At 49.4% G+C, this 20,884-nt stretch overlaps 1 protein-coding gene across 1 annotated transcript in view; it reads left to right on the forward strand.

The window, feature by feature from the left end:
- The window catches only part of LOC137793994 (partitioning defective 3 homolog B-like), a 109,384-nt gene that overhangs the window by 77,488 nt on the left and 11,012 nt on the right, over positions 1 to 20,884 (forward strand). The window contains exons 20-23 of the mRNA XM_068590502.1: positions 963 to 1,073; positions 1,145 to 1,435; positions 8,102 to 8,213; positions 20,438 to 20,514. Coding sequence (XP_068446603.1) covers positions 963 to 1,073; positions 1,145 to 1,435; positions 8,102 to 8,213; positions 20,438 to 20,514 — 591 coding nt within the window. The remainder of the gene's footprint in view (positions 1 to 962; positions 1,074 to 1,144; positions 1,436 to 8,101; positions 8,214 to 20,437; positions 20,515 to 20,884) is intronic.

The raw sequence follows: 20,884 nt of genomic DNA on the forward strand, positions 1-20,884 counted from the left end.
ATATCAGCTCGCCGGCTGCCCCCGGTGAACACACAGGTATCAGTGAGGTGACTGGATTAGCTCATGAACAACACTAATTGGTCCGCGGCGCGGCGGCAGGGCCGGCGGGGCCTCCCTGTCCGGCTCTCACCGCCGCGCCGCCATTCTGGCCACGTATACCAGCCTGTAGCAGCAGCAACGGGAAGAGTGCCTCCAAGTTAATGAGATAAACACGGACGTTAGATTGGCTCAGCAGGAGCTTGGAGAGCGAGAGAGAAGAATAGAGGGGGGGGGGGGGGGAGAAGAAGAAGTAGTTTGGTTGGGTGAGGTGGAGGAGAGAAGAGTGGGAGCTTAGCGAGAGAGAAAAAGAGAGGGGTGAGAAAGACGACGTGAAGGAGAGATAGAAGAATATGAAATTATTTTGAAAGTGTGAAATGGAGCTTGTTTTCTAACTCGAACAGAGGTGACAAGTGTATTTTGAAGAATAAGAGTTTGGGAATGATGGTGGTGATGGTCGTTACGACAGAGATGACAAGAACAACACGGCAGACTGCGGTTTAACAGCTATTTTATTGGACAAAATGTTCAAATATTCATGCTCCATATGCTGCGTGACAACTATACCCATTTTTCATACACACACACACACTCTCACACTGGATTGTCAATGCCTGCTGAGACTATATAACCACATCTATCATGGAGCAGGCAAAGCCATTAATGGACACACAGGAGTAAGAATGTGTTTGCAGAACAGTGTGAATGTGTGTGTGTCGACATTTAGGCACGTAATGCAAGGTTGTGTGTGTGTGTGTTTCTGTGTGTGTGGTAGTTGCATGTTGTGTGAGCTGAAGAGCCACTTTAATCAAATCGTGCTCAGAGAGAAGTTTATCGTTTTATCATTAAAGTCTGCGCATGAATCTTGCCTTCAAAATAAAAGCACAGCCTGAGACGTTTACATCCGTGTTCTGTGTTTTGTCCAGATTTGGGAAAAAGAAAGAGGACAAGAGCAAAGATGCTGCCAAAGCCTCCAAAAGCAAACTGGAGGCCCTCAGTGAAGAGGAGGTGGACAGGAACCAGGACCAACGTGGCAGGTAGGAGTCAGACCTGGGTGGAAGAAGTGAACAACGCATGCATTGGTGTCTCACTGCCTCCTCTCCGACAGCTACGACCCGCGCTACACCGAGCTCCAAGCCGGCTACAGCACCCCGGACTCCGCCTCCTTCCCGGACGTGGAGGACGACGACAGCGACCCCAACTACGCCCGCATCAGCAACTTCCGCCAGCCGCCCTCGCCGCAGCCGTTCATCAGCCGCACGCCGTCCCCTGCCGCGCTACCGGGCGGGCCCAACCACCTCAGGGCCTCCTCCGAGGAGCTGGATGGGCTCTACGCCAAGGTCAACAAGTCCAGGCCCCCGCCGGCTTTCCAGAACCAGCATCAAACACAGGCAGACAGGTGAGGGACGGCGCATTTACATTTTCTACACTTACGGGGACCCAACTTTTGTTGGTGTTTGTGTTTCAAATGCGAGCGCAGCGTTCGCATCTGTAGTCGTGCAGGCCGGTGTGCACTCGCAAGGTCACGGGCCACGGCTCGACCGGCATGCCTGAGGGAGCATTTGCATTCATGCGCCGCTGAGCCACAAAGATGCATAAAACATGAACGCACTGTCGTAACAGACACACACACACACACACACACACACACACGCGCGTGTGTACTGTAGTGCCACGCAGGATTCATGTCGCACTTCTGTTGAGATTACTTTGACCTGCAGAGCAAGAACAAGTTAGTATCAAGTTATTTAAAAAAAAGTCAGTCAGTCTGACTGCCAAGCATAATAATGTTTTGCATGTTTTAATAGTTTGGGCTCAGTCGTGTGTGTCCAACTCCAGCAATACGGTCGCCCAGTGCTCCACAAACCGTGTGTCCTCTCTGGTCGTATCCCATTCTCACTATGGGACTCGCACTGAGACTACGAGGTCTCCAGGTGGAGAATGCACAAGGGCGCCTCCGCTCTGCCCTTCTCTTCTCCAGCGCGACGCTGTTTGAATTTCAAGCCGCCTCAGGCCACTCACTGTGAGGCTTCAGGGCAGATGCAGTCCCCAGTACAAGTGTGCACGCTGGAGTCACTCGAGACGCCAGTGACACATGTTTTGGCTTCTTTAAGACTCGTTTTATGTTTCGTGCCGATCCTCTGCTGGTCGTAATTGAAACAAATACGTCTCCTCCACCACTTCACTGCGGATGCTCTGCCAGGCTCTGTTGGATCGAGGTCAGGCGACTGCTTCGGCCCGGTCCTGAACATCATGTTTGCCTGTAAAAACCTCCGCGGTTGCCTTCTTCATCTTTGAATTGTGTTTTTTTTTTCCACTTGAGTTTCAAATATGGAATTGCGAGTGTGTGCCAGTGTCAGTGCCCTCAATGTTGAGTTTATAAAAAAAAGGGTTAATTGCCGTTGTGCCTCCCTTATTATGTGTTATTACTGCAGAAGTTTTTGAAACGTCTGAGTTTAACTCGCAGTCGGTTTTGTACATGAGAGAAAACGTATTCTCATGCAAATGTGTCATTTCCCGTGTGAAATAATACGGGCCACATTAAAACTTCCGTCAACTTAAAGTCTTTGACAGAAATTACTATTGACTTGCAAATCAAAAACTAAGCCCCCGACACCCAATCTCTTCCAGGAAAAAAAAAGAAAAGAAAAAGAGGGCATGCATAGAAAGAGAGAGAGAGAAGGGTTTGGACGTGGAGAGGAGACAGATGGGAACGGAACGAAGTGACAGACGGAGGGACGGACGGAAAAGACAAAAAGGAAGGGAATGGAGTGTAGAGAAAGAGTCAAAATGGAGAGCGAGTAAAACGCGTCAGATAGGCAGAGTAAATTCGAGAGGGAAGAAGTGACAGAGGAGAGGATGCAGACAAAGGAGGAGGAGGGATAATTAGCCACAGTCTAGCAGCCTGACAGATCTGTTAGACCACTTTAGCTCTCATCCACTAGTGGTGGGTACTTCATTACCAGCCTGTTTTCTCCCCCTCTCTCTTCCACTCTCGGTGTGTCACATGTCCATTCTGCCTCCCCGGTTTCGCTCATAATGTATGTTGGATAGTCTTTAGCGTTAGCATGATGGATGAGGAGCCTCCGTTTGGCTTGTTAGCTCTGCCTGCGGGTCACCCGAGGACAGAAAAGAGACGGCGTTCGTGCTGTGGAAGCTCGAAACAAAGCGCCGAAATGAAGGTGTCTTTAATATTTAGGTGCAGCCGGCCATGTTGGATGACCTCAGATGTATTCCATGGTCGCTCACCCGTTCCCATCCCTCATCTGGACGCACACGTCGCCGGCTATTTCCATCCCGCCACCTGCGGCTTGGGCGAGCGCGCTCCATTCACAAAGTCGTCTGTTTAAACACACACACACACACACACACACACACAGAGAGCCCGCCGCGAGGCCGGAACCCTTGGAGCCTTTCGTCCACACAAACACACACGCGCGCGGTCAGAAACAGACGCGCACACAGCCACCCACTTGTAATGCTACGGCGAGGAAGCCCAGTGTAACCTAGCAACAATGCTGTGTGTGTGGTCCGGCGCGTTTTATACCACTGCACTAAAATCATAGGTGTAAGCTTACTTGCTGTGTGCGTGTCTGTGTGTTTGTGTATATATATACACACACAAAGCTGTCTTTGATAGCTGTAGCATGCAAAAGTTTTAGTGTTTCCAAGGGAACAACATATCTGCTTCCTCTCATCTTCCACTGTTTTATTGATGCTGAGGAGAGAAGTGCTCATTATCCAAGAGGGACGTACTTAACGCTAATGTTTTTGCATGCCTCGGCGTCCACTATGTTTGCTTAGTTTTGCCAACTGAGGTATGTTAGCGCCCCTCCCTCCCTCCCTCGCCTCCCGTCTCGGCCCTGAACAGCGGACTCCAGCGCTGTCTCCCTAATTTACTGTGGGACATTTTCATTAGACCCTCAATGGCAGGTGTGTGCCGTGATGGGCGTCACATTTGATTAGCGCTGCGCTACGGGCTGACCTGTGGAGAAAAAAGGTTAGCTATGCTTGTCAAATTTTATTAGTCGGAAGGCACTCTTCGTGGCTGCAGCGAAGAAACGGGGGAAGATGAGATGAAAGAGGAGCGAGGGCGAAGAGAGAGATGTAAAGGCTCTCTCTCTCTCTCTCTCTCTCTCTCTCTCTCTCTCTCAGGAGAGAGGTGCACGCCAAATAAATAATATAAAAAAAAGCGCCATTGTGCTCAGAAAAGGAAGATGAAGGTGAGCTTGTAAGCTCAGACGAGTAGATGACACGTCAGTGAGCGTGCTCCCACATTCCTACCTCGTGGCACCAGAAGTACGCACCTTTTAAGTTTAACTGACGCCGCGACAAAAGTCCAAATCTCAAATCACTCCAGACAGGCCTCGACTAATTGCCGAAACGTTTTTTTCGTGGGAAGCTACAAGCGCTTTTGGATGTCGGATTTGTCGGCTCCCCCTTTTTAAAAAAGGCCTGAATGTTGTCGTTTTGGTGCAGCACTGAAGCCACAGTTGTGTTCCCCTAAAGAGGAAAGAGACAGGAAGCAGACAGCATGCGAAATCTGACGTTATATAAGGAGACTTCCCATTAGGGCAGATGCAGAAAATTCACTATTTCTGCCAACAGAAAATGCATCGACTTGTTTTCTGTTGCGTATTTAGTTGTCAGGCAACACCTGCCTGAGGAAGAGCTCAAAGAGAAAGTATGTTGTTCCCTTGAAAACAACACATCATTAGTGCAGTCTGCACATTAAGTCAGCGTCTTCTCCGCCTTTTAAAGCTTCTTTCATTGAAGCAATTTCCTTTTTATTTATTCTTTTTGCGTTCAGGCAGCCCCCCCAGGTCTTCCTTTGTTCATGGTCAGTCACACGGAGGAGGCCGCTGGTTACTGGAAGCTGGTGTTTGATTGGGAGTTAATCAAGTTTCATTTTTCATGGCGGGTGCACTTAACAGAACACAGATACATCATGAGTAATGTGTCTGTTCTGTTGCATGCCAGCGTCTCTGGAGAAAGTTTTTACTGTTGGGGGTGGGGACTTGGAAGATGAGGGCATTTTACTGTGAGTTATGGGACGTGAAGGAGGAGGGGATTCCCATTTGAATCGGGATTGGAGCGCGACTGCACCTCTGTGTCCGGCTCTGCTGCCGATGCCACAACAGCGGAGCGGACGTTGGCCGTGAACTTCAATGTGTGCTTACCTCCTGCAAAGAGTAAACCGCCTGCGTGGGCCTCCCCCCTCACCTCCCTGGTGTGTTGTGTTTGAATCAGCTGGCCGCAGCAAGAAGAAGTCGCCAAACCGGCCGTTGGCAGCACGCGCTTCCTAATTATTCTGCCCACACACTGGTTAACACCACGGGATAGCTGCAACCTCTCTCTCTCTCTTTACCCCCCCCCCCCCCCCCCCCTCATCCCCGCGCTCGCTTTCAAACAGCAGACAGGTTTTTTTTTTGTTCCCGCTCCAGTTCCCCCGCTCCTCCTTTCTCCACGTTCCCATCCCCGTCTTTTTCTTCTTCTTTTTTGCCGCTGTTTGGTTGTGCTCTCATTCTGTCTTCTGACGCGTCTTTCATTTCCTGCTCCCGCGTCGCTCCCTCTCTTCCCCCTCAGTCTCTCCATCCTCCTCTTCCTCGGCGCACTCTCTGATCAACCTGCATAGTCAGATACTCTGAAATGGGGATGAAATGTGACGGCTTAAGTGGCAGCGATTTCCGTAGTTGAGCCAATATTGCAAAATAAGACTTTATTGACGTATTGATCAGTTGTGGTCTGTGTACGGGGAAGACACTCGGGCTAATGCGGAATCATAGGGGTAAAAAAAAAAAAGCAACAGCAAAAACATCTGAAGATCCCCACACAATCTAACTTAATCTGACAAACAGCCTCACATCACACCGTCCTATCGCTAAAGCTCCAATCTGTTGTGTTTATGCTCCTGGCCTCGGGTTTGCAGACAGGCAATCAGAAAGACGTTATTAGCTGCTGATGACAACAGGGGAGCCTACCTGTCTCCCTCTAAACACACACACACACACACACACACACAGACACATAGGACAGGACAAATGTGTGTGCTCGTACAGACGCACTCTCTCTCTCCCTTTTCTGTCACTGTTTGGAAAGCAGCCTGTCTGGATTGTCAACCCATCAAACTGCTCCCCCCCCCCCCTCCTTATGTTTTATCCAGAATCAGCCTCTATCTCCAGCTATTAATATGATAATATTTGGCGTTGTCAGTGATGGAGGCCGCGGCATAATGAGATAATTACGGTGTTGTTTCACCGGGAGAGCGACACACACGCTCAATCAAAAATGGCAGCCCTAATTACGGGCCCAGGGATCGGCTAATGGGTTCGCTGGAAGTTGGGTGGCGTGAAAAAAAAAAATGCAATCGTCCTCTGAGGAGTCTGTTTGTTTGTTTGTTTGTTTGTTTGTGAGTGGGCTGGTGGGCCGAGGGTGAGTATGAGTGATACAAAACAAGTAAAAAGTGGAAAAAAAAATGTTAATACAAAGATTATTAAGTGTGAATATCTTCCCAGTGAGCTTGTCTGCAGGCCACGGGGGCGGAGATTATTGATTAGCTGCACGTTGAAGCAGCAACTATTAGTAAACTCGAGATAATTCAATCTATAGATAGAAGAAGCTCGGCGCGGCTTCGCAGCAACACGGAAACATCCGGCGAACTTCTCTCCCTGTGGCCGCAGCACTTGAGCTCTTGAGTCCCGAGGCTGCGCGTCGCACGTTCGTGCAGAAGAACGGCGGCGCGTTGCATCTCCGCAAACCAGCGCAGGAGTTGCACAGAGGGGCGCACTGTCACGGCGTTTCCCACACACCGCATCGCGAGGGATTAACTACGGCGCACGCGGAAAAGTACACCCTCGCCGTCTTCTCCACGCGCTACGCGACCGGAGCCTCGGCCAGATTTTCTAATTAAAGGCAGGGTCACGAGAGAGACTTAAAGATGTAAGCTGTGTACTCCACTAATGAAGCTCCCTCTCTGCTCTGTGTCTCTCGCCCCGCTCTCTCTCTCTCTCCCCGTGCCGGTCGATACCCGCCCGGGGGTCAGCCCATTAGGATGTGCGGCACAACGGAGGCGTCGTGGATGTATTGAGTGTCGGACAAAGGCCCTCCTCCTGTTTAGCTGTTCCAGGTGTTTGAGTGGGTGTATGCAGAGGACGGGCCGGGAAATATTTCAGGCTTTCTGTTTTTTTTTTTTTGCCGTTGAATATTTTTCATGCAGTGTTTATCTCCTGCGGGCGAAATAGCAAGCGGGCGGCATATCAGTGTCAATATGAGATACCTGTTTCCAATGCAGCCGGTAAACACAGATAAACGGCAGCGCGGCGTCGTACTTTGGGTAGCACATCCTGAAGGATTGTGCTCGCTCAGGCACACCATTTCTGTATGTTGTCTTTTGTGTGTGCGCGCGCGTGTGTGTCCACCTTCTTTGTTCATGTGCGCATGGCTCTGTACTCTCAGGTGTGTGTGGCTTATCTGGCATTAAGGTCCAGCGAGCACGATGACGTTTCTCTCTAAGTTTTGTCCCCATTCTGTCCTGGGTTCTTATCTCTTTCTTAGCTCGCCTTTTCTGTATTTTTACATTTTCTTTTATTGTTATTTCTCTTTTTTTTTCACCTCTGAGGTCACTCTCCCGTTGATTCACCAACGTGTCGGGGCGAGGTTCAATGGAGGGTAGGCCGCGGGCTGCCTCGGGCCTGTGCGACTTCGCAGTGAAAAGGCACCTCCATCAAATGGTTTTATTCCGTTTGTTTTTTGTCTTTTTCTCCCACCTTGGTTTTTGTCTGTCAGCTGGAGAAAGTTCAGTTCAGGCGCCGATGTCTTCTCAGAGGTAGCGCTTTGTGGATATTATCTGTTTGCCGGGACCTGTCAGTCTCGCTGCGCTGTCAAGGGTTGTCGCTGCAAAGCAAAGAAATATATATATATATAAATATATATATACAGGTAGGTCTAAGAAAGGATGAAACTGACTGTGTCATGTTCCACGTGGTCTTTTCTTCACTTTCTAATTCACCGCCGTTTTCGCTCCCTTGCTTAAATCTTTGTCCTCCCCTCTCCGTCTCCCCCGCAGTGATCTGCGCCTCCAGGGGCCGCGCAGGGACTACCAGCCGGCCCGAGCCGCTCCGGGCTACGACGAGCTCGACGCCCAACGCCGCAGGGTCCTGGAGCACGACCCGCACCGGGTGAGTGCGCGTGCCTTTCATACAAATACTTTTTTTTTTTTTAAAAACGGGACGCCGAGGGAATAAGCTCACAGTGAGAGCTTGATGACTTTCCGCCCTAAACATCCAACCCAAACACCACAGAATGACAGCGAGACATGTTCACCCACAAGGGACACTCGTTTGAAAGACTGAAATGTTAAATGGAAGCATGTGTTTTATCTCCAGAGCACTGCCGGTGTTTCTGCAAACCCAGCCTGTTTTCCCCCCCCGGTGCCTTTCTCGGGCTATTTTCAGCTCTCTTGTTAACATTTTGAGGTGGCGTGAGCCACCGAGGCGGCGCCCGCTCGCCTCCTCATTTAGTTTATGGAGAGATCTATTAGACCAGTGACATTTCCATCCACCCTTTCTTTCAGCTCTACAGCACAACTTTCTCTCTCTCTCCTTTTATGTTCCCTCTCTGGTGTCACTGCCCTCGTTCCCTCTTCCCTCTCTCTCCTGTTTTGGCAGAGACAACAGAGGTTTGAAATCTCACTGTAGTTGCCTCTCCTAACCAAGCAGCACTGCTAAATGTCCCTGAACCTGTATTGATCCAGCCTGAGGAATCATATCATTTACCTCCGTACACTCCCGAACTCGCCATGGAAATCAATAGCCATTTATCAGCCATTTTGAAAATGGGATTTCTTTTTTATTTTAATAGCGAGCCCAAGGATGCAGAAAATCACACTTTGATCCCGATCGGAATCGTTGAATCTGGCTGCAGCGATTTGCGAGAGGCATTTCCATTTTCCATTTTCTTTTATTATTCCGTGAGCAGAGGAGAGGAGCGGAGGCATCTGGGAAATATGGTATGGATTTACCGACAGCGTCGCCGATACCCAATCGCCTGACACCACCCAGCGCCGTGCTGCGCTCACTTCCTCGCTCATCACGGTGTTTATTGAGCGGCGAAGCTCTGCGAACCCGGCCTCGTCCACGGACGCGCGGCAAGGCGTCCTCCTTCCCTTCGGGCGCTCGAGGCCCATCCCCCCGCACGGGCCCTGACTCCGTCGGTACCGAAACTCTGACGCAATTAGAGCGCAACAATTGTGAGACACAACATCCGCACTGATTTGTTGTTTTTCACCCCGCCAAAAAGAAATAGCCAGCGGGCGAGTTTACTCCCCCGAGGAGCCCGATAATGAAACACCCCACTCACAATCACACACACACACACACACACACACACACGTAGCGAGAATAGAAACAGTAAAACACCTGGGAAGTAATGTTGGGTACAAAAGAGAGAGAGAACGTGATAATGGACTGTTGTATTGAAACGCAACATGGAGGCTGAAAAATCCCACTTAAGGAATATTTTAACGAGCGCCTGGAAATAATAAAGTCCTGCAACTGTGATCAAAAAAGCAGCTAATAGTCTTCTACAAGTTTCCTTTTCCCTGAGTACGGCAGGTGTCTCACCTCAGTAGAACAAATATGTGTATCCAGACGTCTGACATGTTTACCCGTTCCCTCTGTCCGTGCGGTGCGACAATAGTGTGAATGCGAAGCCACTCGAGTGCGGCGTGCGCTCTCTCGCTCGCTTCGGCCTTGTGCGATCAGCGTTTTAGCTGCCTGCCTCCTCATCCGCCACCACCAGCGCCGAGCTGCTCTTTTAATGCATTTCTGTAGCCTTGAATGGTTAAAAAAAAAAGGCTTTTCAAGCTCTCCGCACAAGGCCGGGCGCACCATTCTCCCTCTCTGAGTGGGTTTTTGTGTGATCAAAAAAGAGGACGAGTGCGTGTGTCTCCATTCTCTCTCCTGAGCCAGAGGATCCTGGGTAACACGCTAACCTGAGCCGACGTATTAACAAAAGCCGGTGTAAAAGGCTGTGGTTACCGCACCCATTCACGTCTCTGTTTGTCATCTCAGCGGCCGTCTCTCTGTGCGCTCTGGAGGTGTGTGTGTGTGTGTGTGTGTGTGTGTGTGTGTGTGTGTGTCTGGTTTTCAAAAAAAGGACTTCCTCATTCCTCTCCCTGCCATGTCGTTGTCCGTCTATCCGTCTCTGATGTGACCCTTCCCCCATGTTCCCTGTCTGTGGAAAGGTCACACTTGTAATTATGACAATCACACCGTCCCCTTCTCTCTGGCTATTTTTCTCTATATGCTAATGATAGGCTCTCTGTAATGTCTTGATGGCCAATTAGGCCACAAAAGTGCACGAGCCGTTTCTTTTTATGGGCTTCTTTGTTCCATAGCTTAAGTCGGGAATAACTCTTAATACAGTTTTCAACTCCATATTTCAGTATCTGACTGCGATCGTTGAATTATTCCATTTGGGACACTTGAGCAAATCGAGCTTCCATAAACTTAAAGTCTCTCGCTGAGTTCCTTCGTTCTTTGTTTCTTTTTTTTTCTCACTTTTGGCCTATTTGTCCCCTCGTGGTCATTATCGGACATGCGAGAGCGTGTCCTCGGATGACGCGCTGACGGCGATCACTTATTCCCTCCCTCTGACACACGCTGTATATACTGCACACTGTGTATGCTGCAGTCCTGATCGCATGGCATGTTCATGAGCTTGTAGATGCTCTCCATGTGCATTGCAGCTGACCAGGCATAACGTGTGACTGCACAGCGACAGACAAAGACACACCGGCACACGGTACAGCAGAAACACACACACACACACACAGACGTGCGCGCGCATGAACTCGTGCATCTTATCTTCAACTCATTACCCCGTGAATCGTAAACAACAGCGGCAGCACATGTGACACCTTAATGAACGACGAAGTCGCAGAAAAACCACGCCCGCAACTGCACACTCGAAGTCATTATAAAACACACACACACACACACACACAGACTCTCTCACTCGGACTTGTCATCCGTTTCGCAGCTGTTTTTATTTTTGTACTCTCTAATGTCGCGTGTGTGTGGACATCCATCACCTTGATGATATTTTAATGTCACATCCTCAGGCTGTCTCAATCCCCCCCCTTCCATCTCTCTCTCTCTTACTTTTTTCTCTCCCTCCCACGCGTCGGCCATCACTTCATAAATAAACCCCCCACATCATTAAGTAAACGCGCACCAGCCTGTCTCGGTGATAGATGGCCTACACACACTCACGCACATGCACGCGCGTATGGGCGCTGCTGATCTGTGCGTTGTGCCCACAGGCAAACAGCCCCTGATGGGTTTCAAGCCCGCAGTCCTAATGAATGAGCACGGATTCATCTGTGAGCTCACTTTAGGGGGAAAAAAAAAGAAAAGAGGTTCAAGAAATGAAGTGAGAAAGCCCAGAAATGTGTCCGCCGGCCTTTTTTGTGTTGATATATATATTTAGTTTTGTTTAACGGCCAGTTCTCCCTCTGTGACCGGCCGCCGCGCCCACCTGACAAGTGCGTCCTCTCACCGCACACCTTCTGCTGCGAGCCGTTCAGCCCTCCCTCTCTCTCTTCATCTCCCCCCCAGCTGAAGACGCACAGTCACACGGAGCGGCGGGTGTAATGGATGTGCTGGCGGGCTTGTCCCGCTGTCTGCACACTGTTGGGGAAGCTGACACACACACACACACACACACACACACAAAGACGCTGTAGCCCAGCAGAAAGCTGCTTATAAAGACAAGAAGAGGACCCGGGGGAGAGGAATAGGAGAGAGGAGTGAGCGAGCAAGCAAACAAGGGAGAGAATATATGAGGGGAATGGGAAACAGTGAAAAGGGTTGGGAGGTGGGGGGGAAGAGAGAGAACATGTGTGTTGATGAGGAAAAAGTGAGGGAGACGGAGAGAGAACATGACAAAGCGGTAAAGCAGAGTAAAGCAAATAAGACTTAAAGAGGCACCGCGGGGGGGGGAGATGGGTCGGATGAGGAAAAGCTTGTCTAACAGGGGGCGCTGGGTTGGCACGAGGAGGAGACAGATGGGACGGTCGGGACTGACAGACACACGGAGGCGTTGACTTAAACGACTGGAGGAATGGAGCGTGGGAGGAAGAGGAAGACGCGGCGTGTTTTGGGGGCAGCGCTGAGGTCGGAGTGAGCGCGGGAGGTCGGCGAACGTCGGCGTAAACGCCGCTGCACACACATTGTATTTTACAGACTTTGTTTCCCCACTCCCCCCCCCTCGCTATGCGCTCCATGCTGTCCAGTTAATCACAACCGTTTCCTGTCAAATAAACGGTTAAAAGTGTAGATGTGCAGAGAGAGGATGAATCGGAGGAGCATGGCGTGGGAGGCCGAGATGCCGGTTTGTGCATATGGAAGGAAGTGAGGGAGAGGGAGCAGCTGGTACGGGGGAGTTTCTCTGAAGGAGGCTGCACTAATGTTAGTCTAATGTTAGTGTTAATCAGGTTAGCATATGCCCTGTGTGTGTGTGTGTGTGTGTGTGTGTGTGTGTGTGTGTGTGTGTGTGTGTGTGTGCGGATTTTAGTTTTTACTGATGCACCTGCCATATTTTAATGAGGAAAGAGAGAGGGATGACTGGCCTACACACCATCACTCAACATCTCTCTCTTTCTGTCCGCCTCACTTTCTCCCTCTCGCACACACACACACACACACACACACACACACACACATGTCCCTGCACTTCTATCTTTGTGAGGACAGTCATTGTCATAATTCATTCTCTACCCCCTTTAGTCCCAACCTGAACATGAGTTCTAACCTGAAACTTAAAACCACTTTTCAAAAGTGTCCCTTACTCTGAAGGTCTAAAACTATAATTGGTCCTCACAAAGATATATGTCCAAGTAAAACACACACACATGCACACGCACACACGATCCCCATGGGGAAAGCAGCATTTTGAGGCATCCAAGCAACTTGGATAAAGTCCTGCTTACTATTTTTTCACAAACACGCTCACAAGTTAAAGAAATGTCACACGTACTCTTTCCTGACTTCACACACAAGCGTGCGCGCACATACACACACACACACACACACACACACACACACAAAGCATATAAATGAACGCCCCCACATGCACACTTTATAACTTAGACTTTTAAGAGGTAACATACCACAAACACATAAAAACACACACGCAGCTATGGAAAGCCTTCATGTCCACACACACACATACACACACACACACACACACACACACACACACACACAAGCCATCAAAGGGCTGCAAACCTCAGCTTCGGCCAAAACTGAAGCTGCTTTCAGAGTTCATTTCTCGCTAGGAGGCTCCAGCCAGATCCGTGCTGGCAGCTCACACACAAACTTTTTTTGAGGGGGAAATCTCGTAATTCAGTAATTACAAGAAATGCAGCCTCCTGATCCTGCATGGTTTTTTTTCTTCTTCCTCGTGATCCTCCCGGCCTGCGTGCCGATCAAAGGCTGCCCGTCGGTGCTGGCTCCGTGGACCGGGCCCGCTGCTATTCTGGGCCCCGTGTAATTACAGCAGGCCGCACCGCAAGTTAGTGTTCGGGTCGTACGCCCCAGAATAAAACCCCGAACCAGCTACTGTGAGCGGCCGCTGGAGAACCGAGGCTGAGCGGGAGGGAAAGTACAGAGGAGGATGAGGGCAGGAGGGAGCGCTCACTGGGGGAGGTGATAATTATGAAAAAAGTAGTGCTGCGAAAATAGTTCCTCTCCGCGAGCCTTTGAGTTCCAGGATTAAGTCCTGGCAGATCATTTTTAGGTGAAGCTCGTTGCCGGCGAGGTGAGATGAATCCATGTTCTGATTGCAAATGTAATTGTTTCTCGCACTAATCCCTTTTAAATATTCCAGAATACGACTGCTTATGGCGCTTCATGAATGCCCTGAAAGCAAATGAGCTCTTTCAACAGTTAAAACCACCGGAAACCTTTCGCATATCGATTCATTTTATTTATTTATTTAAAATAAAAATTGACCACCCACGTCGTCTTAATTCAGCTCGTTGTTTGATTGGCGCTCACAGACAGCAACTCCTCTTTTCGCTACCACGAACACACACACACAAACACACACACACACACACACACACACAGAGACTCGAGGCTCAAACTGAACTATCGCTCTCGCTCCTGGGAGACAAAGACAAGAGTGAACATCTCATTCTGGCATTATGTTTTTTCCGCCCACCGCCATCAAGAGTTTTCACACACACGCCTCGCGCCTTCCCTCCGTCGTCTTTCTCTTCGCAAAGTCACAATGAGCGATTCCGTCCACGGACTCTCCTCCTCTCCGTCCTTGTCTCCTCAGCTCTTCCCCGAGGCTCAACACGCTCCTCTCTCCTTTCTTTTGTTTTAAGTCGCTTCATTCCAATGCCGAGCAGCAACCGGGGGATTTTTTTCTTTTTCTTTCCTTTTTTTTCTTCTTTCCTCACCCTACCTTTCCGCTCCCTCCTCCCCATCTGGGCCCGGCAAAGTCCTACAGGGACTTATCGGGTGTCTGTCTTCATCCCCGCAGCTTGTCTCTGGCCTACGGGCAAACTGCAGAGTGTGATCTGTCTGCAAGTTGATAGAAATCTCCCATTCTGCTCCTCGCTCGCGCTTCAAAGCTCGTCACCAGTCTGTGTTCGAGGTAAAGAAGGGGAGGTTCAGCGGGGTCCTGACTATTAACATCTTAGCAAAGGAAAGGACTTGTGGAAAATGCTAAACACCTTCATCTCAATTTCTTTTCTCCTTAACTTTTTCTCAAACTACTTATGCACCAAATGCTGAATGGCTGAATTCCAGCTGATCATAAATTGGATGCGTGCGCTCGATTTCTTTATTGTGAGCATCTCCCTCTGCCCCAGTGAACCCTCGATAGTGAGGGAGAATTTGAGAGAAGCCACCAAAAGGAATGGCATTAAAGAAAAAGAAGACTTTGATTGTATGGCATTAAGGTTGTTTTCATGTTCAAATTCAAAACTGCCGTTCAAACAAATTGTGCTCTGTGAAAACACGGTGTTTATTTTACCGTCTCGCTGACGGCGCTCTCGAGAAAGGTCTCTCTTACATAGGAGGAGAGCCAAAATAAGAAAGCAGAAATCACTGGATACTATGCAAATATGAACACATCTTGGATACAAAACAAAAGCAAGAGAACATCTGTTCTTCCATCGCCTCCTTCATGAGGCCCCCGATGACTTTGACTTATTATTCCCTTTAATGCTCGTATCGTCTTTATCCAGAGAAGGAAAAGAGAAAATGGATCAGATTACAGTTTGATGAATGAAGATGAGGAATTTCAACAGACGCAGGACGCAAACGCGGTGGAACCTCGTGAGCCATTAATGGCAGACATTGAGAAAGGGAAATTCAAGGCCAGATGAATACAAACAAACCACTGCGGATGAATTCTGGGATGATCGGACCTGGACCCCTTTTTAAAGAGCTCGCTCTGGAGGGTCTGGAGCCGCATCAAAGTATCTGAAGGTCAAGCGCTTCAGCCTCACGACATTTGCAGCGGGCCGTTGGAGGGCATGAGGCGCTGGACTGACTCATCAAAAGCCTTCGCTGGCGGTGGCAGCGGCGACCCCCACATCCACAAATCTGTTACTGTAAGGAGGGATGGGGCGACAGAAGGCTGAATAACCTGTGCACACACGTGACTCTGGAAGATGTGATTTGGCCACCTAATGTACTTTTCGGGGGCATCGTGCAAAACCTGGAGAGGGAAGAAAGAAGCCAAACACACACATGCACACACTCACAGGGGCCTTCGGATGTTAGTTCAGTAAACAGTGGGGAGGCAAACAAACCCCCTCAGAGGGGGTGGAGGGGAGGACACGACTCCAGTAAATATACAACACCCCATGGCCACACACACACACACACACACACACACACACCGACGCACACATGGAACAGGTTTAACATGCATGTTGATTGCAGCGACGAGACGCCCACACGTGCAGGTTTCCCCCTTTTCAGGAAGTCCGTGATTTGATTTGGCAGTTTAATTAACACGGAACCTAATCTTCCAGTTTCCAGTCCGCAGACGCACTTTCTGCAGCCATGTCGGATGAAACTGGCCCATCCCACGTTTTGTCATATGCCTGAAGAGGGTGATAAATCGTCCAGTTGCACAATGTTTCTGGCTAATAGACACTTAAACAAATCAAATACTCTCTCGGGCCGCACAACATGTTTATTTCCTCGGTGTCTGTCCACTCGGAGCCGGTGACATCAGCGCGTTTCCGGGAGCGTCCAAGTCCCCCCCCCTCCGATCCCGATACCTGTTACACCCTCGCATGAGAGGATTACACCACAAACACACACACACACGTCCTGCCGGACTCCGAACCCAACTGTACGTTGAAGGTCAAGAGTTGAGACCTAAACCAACACTAACAACGACGACAATTACCAGCAGATTGGCCTATTACCAAAATAGACTGCATTCCAGTCTGAGTGTGTGTAACCTTTGGTCCCTGGTGTGTATGTGTATGTGTGTGTCTGTCTGCGTGTGTGTACCATCTGCTGCTAACGAGCTCCGAGTGAGCAGGGTCCAGGTGTGGGAGTGTTTAGTGTACACTGGGGGGCAAGTGAGCCTCCTGTTTGAGGTCCACTCGGCGCCTCCTAATGCAGCATAATCTCGTGTGCCGACGGCTTAGCGGCGAAAAAAAGAGGTGCTTTGACCTCTTGCGAGATTTGGTTGGTTATTAGTTAGCAGCTATGCCAACGAGCCATTTTTACAGGAACATTGGAGATGTGTAAAGAAATATTTCAGTTGGAGGAAGACACTCGAGCTCCTTTCCTCCTGGAGGAGATCACGAGGCTGTTGTCTTCTAGAGGGAGAGGTGACAGTCGGCATCATGACATCATGTATGTTTATTATAATGTATGAACATACAACACATATCTTTACAATGCTATCCTTTAGAGCCGCTGGACGCCAGTCAGACTGCAGCTGTTTCACCTCACGCGCTTCATTCAAACTAAATACAACTCATCAAAGCATCTTTATTCATCTTTCCACGGCTCCGACAAACAGCAGCACTTATTTGGTTGAAATAAAAACCCTTGATTCGCCGACTTAGATGCGGAAAGAAACAAAAAGCGAGCAGGCTCCATTGACGGAAACAGTTATTTTTTAACTATAACTCGACAGAAACCAAACAAAACTCATTAAAACTGTTTTGTTTTTTTAAGTCGTCTTCCCAACGATCTCCAAAATGAGCAGACAAACAACAGAAGTAACCATCGTAACATTTTCACTGTTTACTAGCGGGGACACCACTACGCTGCTCGCCTCCTGGTGCCAGTGGGATGCACGGTGTATGGGGGCGAGGGAGCAAACAGGCAGAGGCTCCACAGTGAGACGCAGGCTTAATTATCCTCCAAGATGGAGGGAGGGAGGGGGAGGAAACCGGATGGATGGATGGAAGAGGAGTAGATGGCAGTACAGGAGGCTAATTATGCCGTTTGGCAAGAGACAACGCGGGAAAAAGCGGCTTGGAAAAAAAGGCAAATCTGCGCATCTCAGCCGCGGGATGAAAGCTCAGGCGTCGTGTCAAAGCACTTGGACTCTCATTTGATGGTTCATTGTATATGGGAGCATCGCAAGTTTACAGCAAAGCAAAAAGTGCTTCAGGAAAATTCATTTCCTGAGCTCCGGCAATACTTTCTGATGAATGCGACAGCTGTGCTGCTAGAGTTGATTGGTGTGTGTCAAAGCACGGCTTTCTAATTTGGAAAAATGGGAAAGTGACTTTTTTTTTTTTCTTCCCCCCTCATTCACTCACACACGTGCCAAGCATTCTGCCGGAGCGTTTGTCAGCTGCTGAATTGCGGCAATGACTCAACACAATTATACACTTTATAAGCGAGATTGTTCCCGATATGTTGAAGCTCATTTTCGCTTTTCCTCGCGACGAACGTCTTAAAAAGCAGCCGGAAGATCTGCTGATTGTCAGGTTGGAGCGCTGATTACGCACAAGCGGCCGCGGCGTTCTCGAAGATTAACAAAAAGTCTTTTCAGCTTTTACGATTATCACTTTTTTCCCCACATGACAGACATGAGAAATAGGAAATTCCTATTGTGTGTGTGTGTGTGTGCGTGTGCGTGTGCGTGTGTGTGTGTGTGTGTGTGTGTGTGTGTGTGTGTGTGTGTGTGTGTGTGTGTGCGCGTGTGTGTGTGTGTGTGCGTGTGTGTGTGTGTGTGTGTGTTGTGGTCTGGGATGGAGTCCAGAGAGAATCTGGCTTTCTCTCAGCTACTGTCTGCATAAGACATTAACTTTTCCTCTGATTATCACTTGCACATGCCACGTATACAGTGTGTGTGTGTATATAAACACACATATATATATATGTGTGTGTGTGTGTATATATATAAACTGTAGATACACACACACATATGACGTCACCGGGTTCGGGGCGAGGACGTGAGGCGATCGCAAAGTGTCATCAAAGTCTCTTTTGCTCAGAAGTCCGACTGCTTGCATTTCCTCTGTAACCTGGATGAATTTCATTTTTTTTTCACCAGTTGCCATGGTGAGAGTTAGACTTGTTTTGTGTGTTTGTTTACTTGTCTGTGTGTGTCTGTGTGTGCGCGTGGCCTCGCAGTGTTTTCAAAGCGCATCATCTGGCACTAAAGCTGGCTCTTCTAATTTGGGGAAACGGGCTTCCGCTTGAAAGGCATCCATATGACAGCCATATTATGTGTGTGTGTGTGTGTGTGTGTGTGTGTGTGTGTGTGTGTGTGTGTGTGTCAGTTAATAAGGGAAACAACCAGACCTATGGCTGCAGGCTATTATGCTAATACAATCAATAGTGTTTCACTCTTTTTTTTCTGTCAAAACACACATTTCCTCCCCTCCTCCTCTTCCCCATCGCTCTCCTTCGTACTCAGAAGATGTATTGTGCGTCGTTCGGCACACAGAAGGTCGTCCACCTGAGTCCCAGCTTCTTGCTGAGACTAATGTCCCCTTTACTTCACATTATGCGGCCCTTTGCATAATGTCCCCTACCTAACGCACTCACGCACCGCCATCCAAAGATGGAGCGCTCACTTTCCGACTTCATATTAAACCCCCGACTACCGCAATATTTACACACACATGTAGACACACACACACACACACACACACACACACACACACACACGGGCACAAAGCCACATTAGAGAGCAGAGCTCGCCCCGTCCTTGCCTCTGATGTGCTCTCTCTTCCTGGCTCCCATTCAGAGACATTAGAGCTCCATGCTAATGATATCTGGTGATGCTCCACTGCCGCATTGACAAGCACGACGAGTTTGAGCAAAACACGGAGATGGACCACCGAGTCATTGACACCCTTCTATCGTGCGTGTGTGTGTGTGCGTGTGTGTGTGTGTGTTCAAATCCTGTGCAGGTGGGCGTCGCTCGGATCAAACGCGTCGCTGTTTACCTCTCGAGATTCCCATGCGCGTGCGTCCGTCAGACCGGTGATTGCTTGTTTATGCGCGCACGTGCCGGTGTGTTGGTACACGCACGCCGCTTTTGGTGTGTTTGGTCAACGCGTCAGCGTGTATGTGTGTGTGTGTGTGTGTGTGCTGCACTACGCCGCAGCCGCGATTGGTGTGTTTGACCAATGAAATGTCCACTGAGTAAACAAGCCTGTGTTTGTATGTGGAAACCCAGATTGCAGGTAATTGAAACTGTATGCTCCCGCCCCCCTCCCCACCTTGTGTTGTCGTAACTTGAGACCGTGTCCACAACTTGACGCCGCCGTCTTTTCCCGCCACCGCGTGAGGCCTGTAATCCGCAGTCGTTCGCCGACGGACGCAGAACCTTAGAAGAAGACTCGTGGACGGACCTGAGACGGTTACCGTGTCCGCCCGGGGGCGGGACGTGGCTCCAGTCAATCACTTCAACGTGTACGCAGATGAAAGCGCAAACAATCCCCCCCCCCTCCAAAAAAAAACAACCCAGAATGCAATGTATCTTCGCAAGACTGGTGTCTCTGCATGAACCGAATCCGCACATGTTCATCGGAGGCTTCATGTGGTTGCATGTGTTTGTGTTGCCACATGTGGGGCATTCCATGTTGAGCTTCTTCTTTTTTTTTGTTTCCAGTGAAACCACAAGCTTTGAATACATAATGTACGTCCACCGAGTTGGATCTGAAATATGGCTGTGGTCGAACATAAAGCCTGAGGATGCGTGTGTTCTGCATCAATATGCTTTGAATCTGCAAACAGCTTCACACATTTTTGGTTTGCCTCCTGACTGACAGAGATGTGAGTTCGACGCCTTGCTCGAAGGCGCTTTTGACTGTTGGGTGACTGAACATTTGGGATTTTCTTTTTGTCCACATGCTTACAGTCTGTGTCCTGTCTCTCCACACCAGATGGCACCCAGAGGTGCTGACTCTCGACCCGCACCCCGCTACGAAGAGGTGGACCGGCAGTACCCCACACACCCCAGGTGAGACCGTGTGTGTGTGTCTGTTTCATTCCTCAGTGCTGGAAATGAAGGGATAACTTCTTACCACTCTCTCCCTTTGTGTCTCCATCACTCTCTCATACACACACACATACACACACACACACACACACACACACACACACGTGCACACACACAGACACAGCACAGACTAATCCTCTTTGGAGCTTATAATTAAATCTGGAGTGTTTGCCTTGGGAGTGTCTACTCATCCCAGGAATAGGAGTGTTCAGCTCTCCAGAGAGCAAGGCCCAAGCGGGATCTTACACACACACACACACACACACACACACGCACACGGAGGATGGCTTGCTCTTAAAACGAAATTATAACCTCTAGTGTGGGTTAAATG

This window comes from Clinocottus analis, unplaced genomic scaffold (genome assembly GCF_023055335.1).
Source record: "Clinocottus analis isolate CAN_PGR_092001 unplaced genomic scaffold, fCliAna1.0.p SCAF_24, whole genome shotgun sequence".
Classification (NCBI taxonomy): Eukaryota; Metazoa; Chordata; class Actinopteri; order Perciformes; family Cottidae; genus Clinocottus; species Clinocottus analis.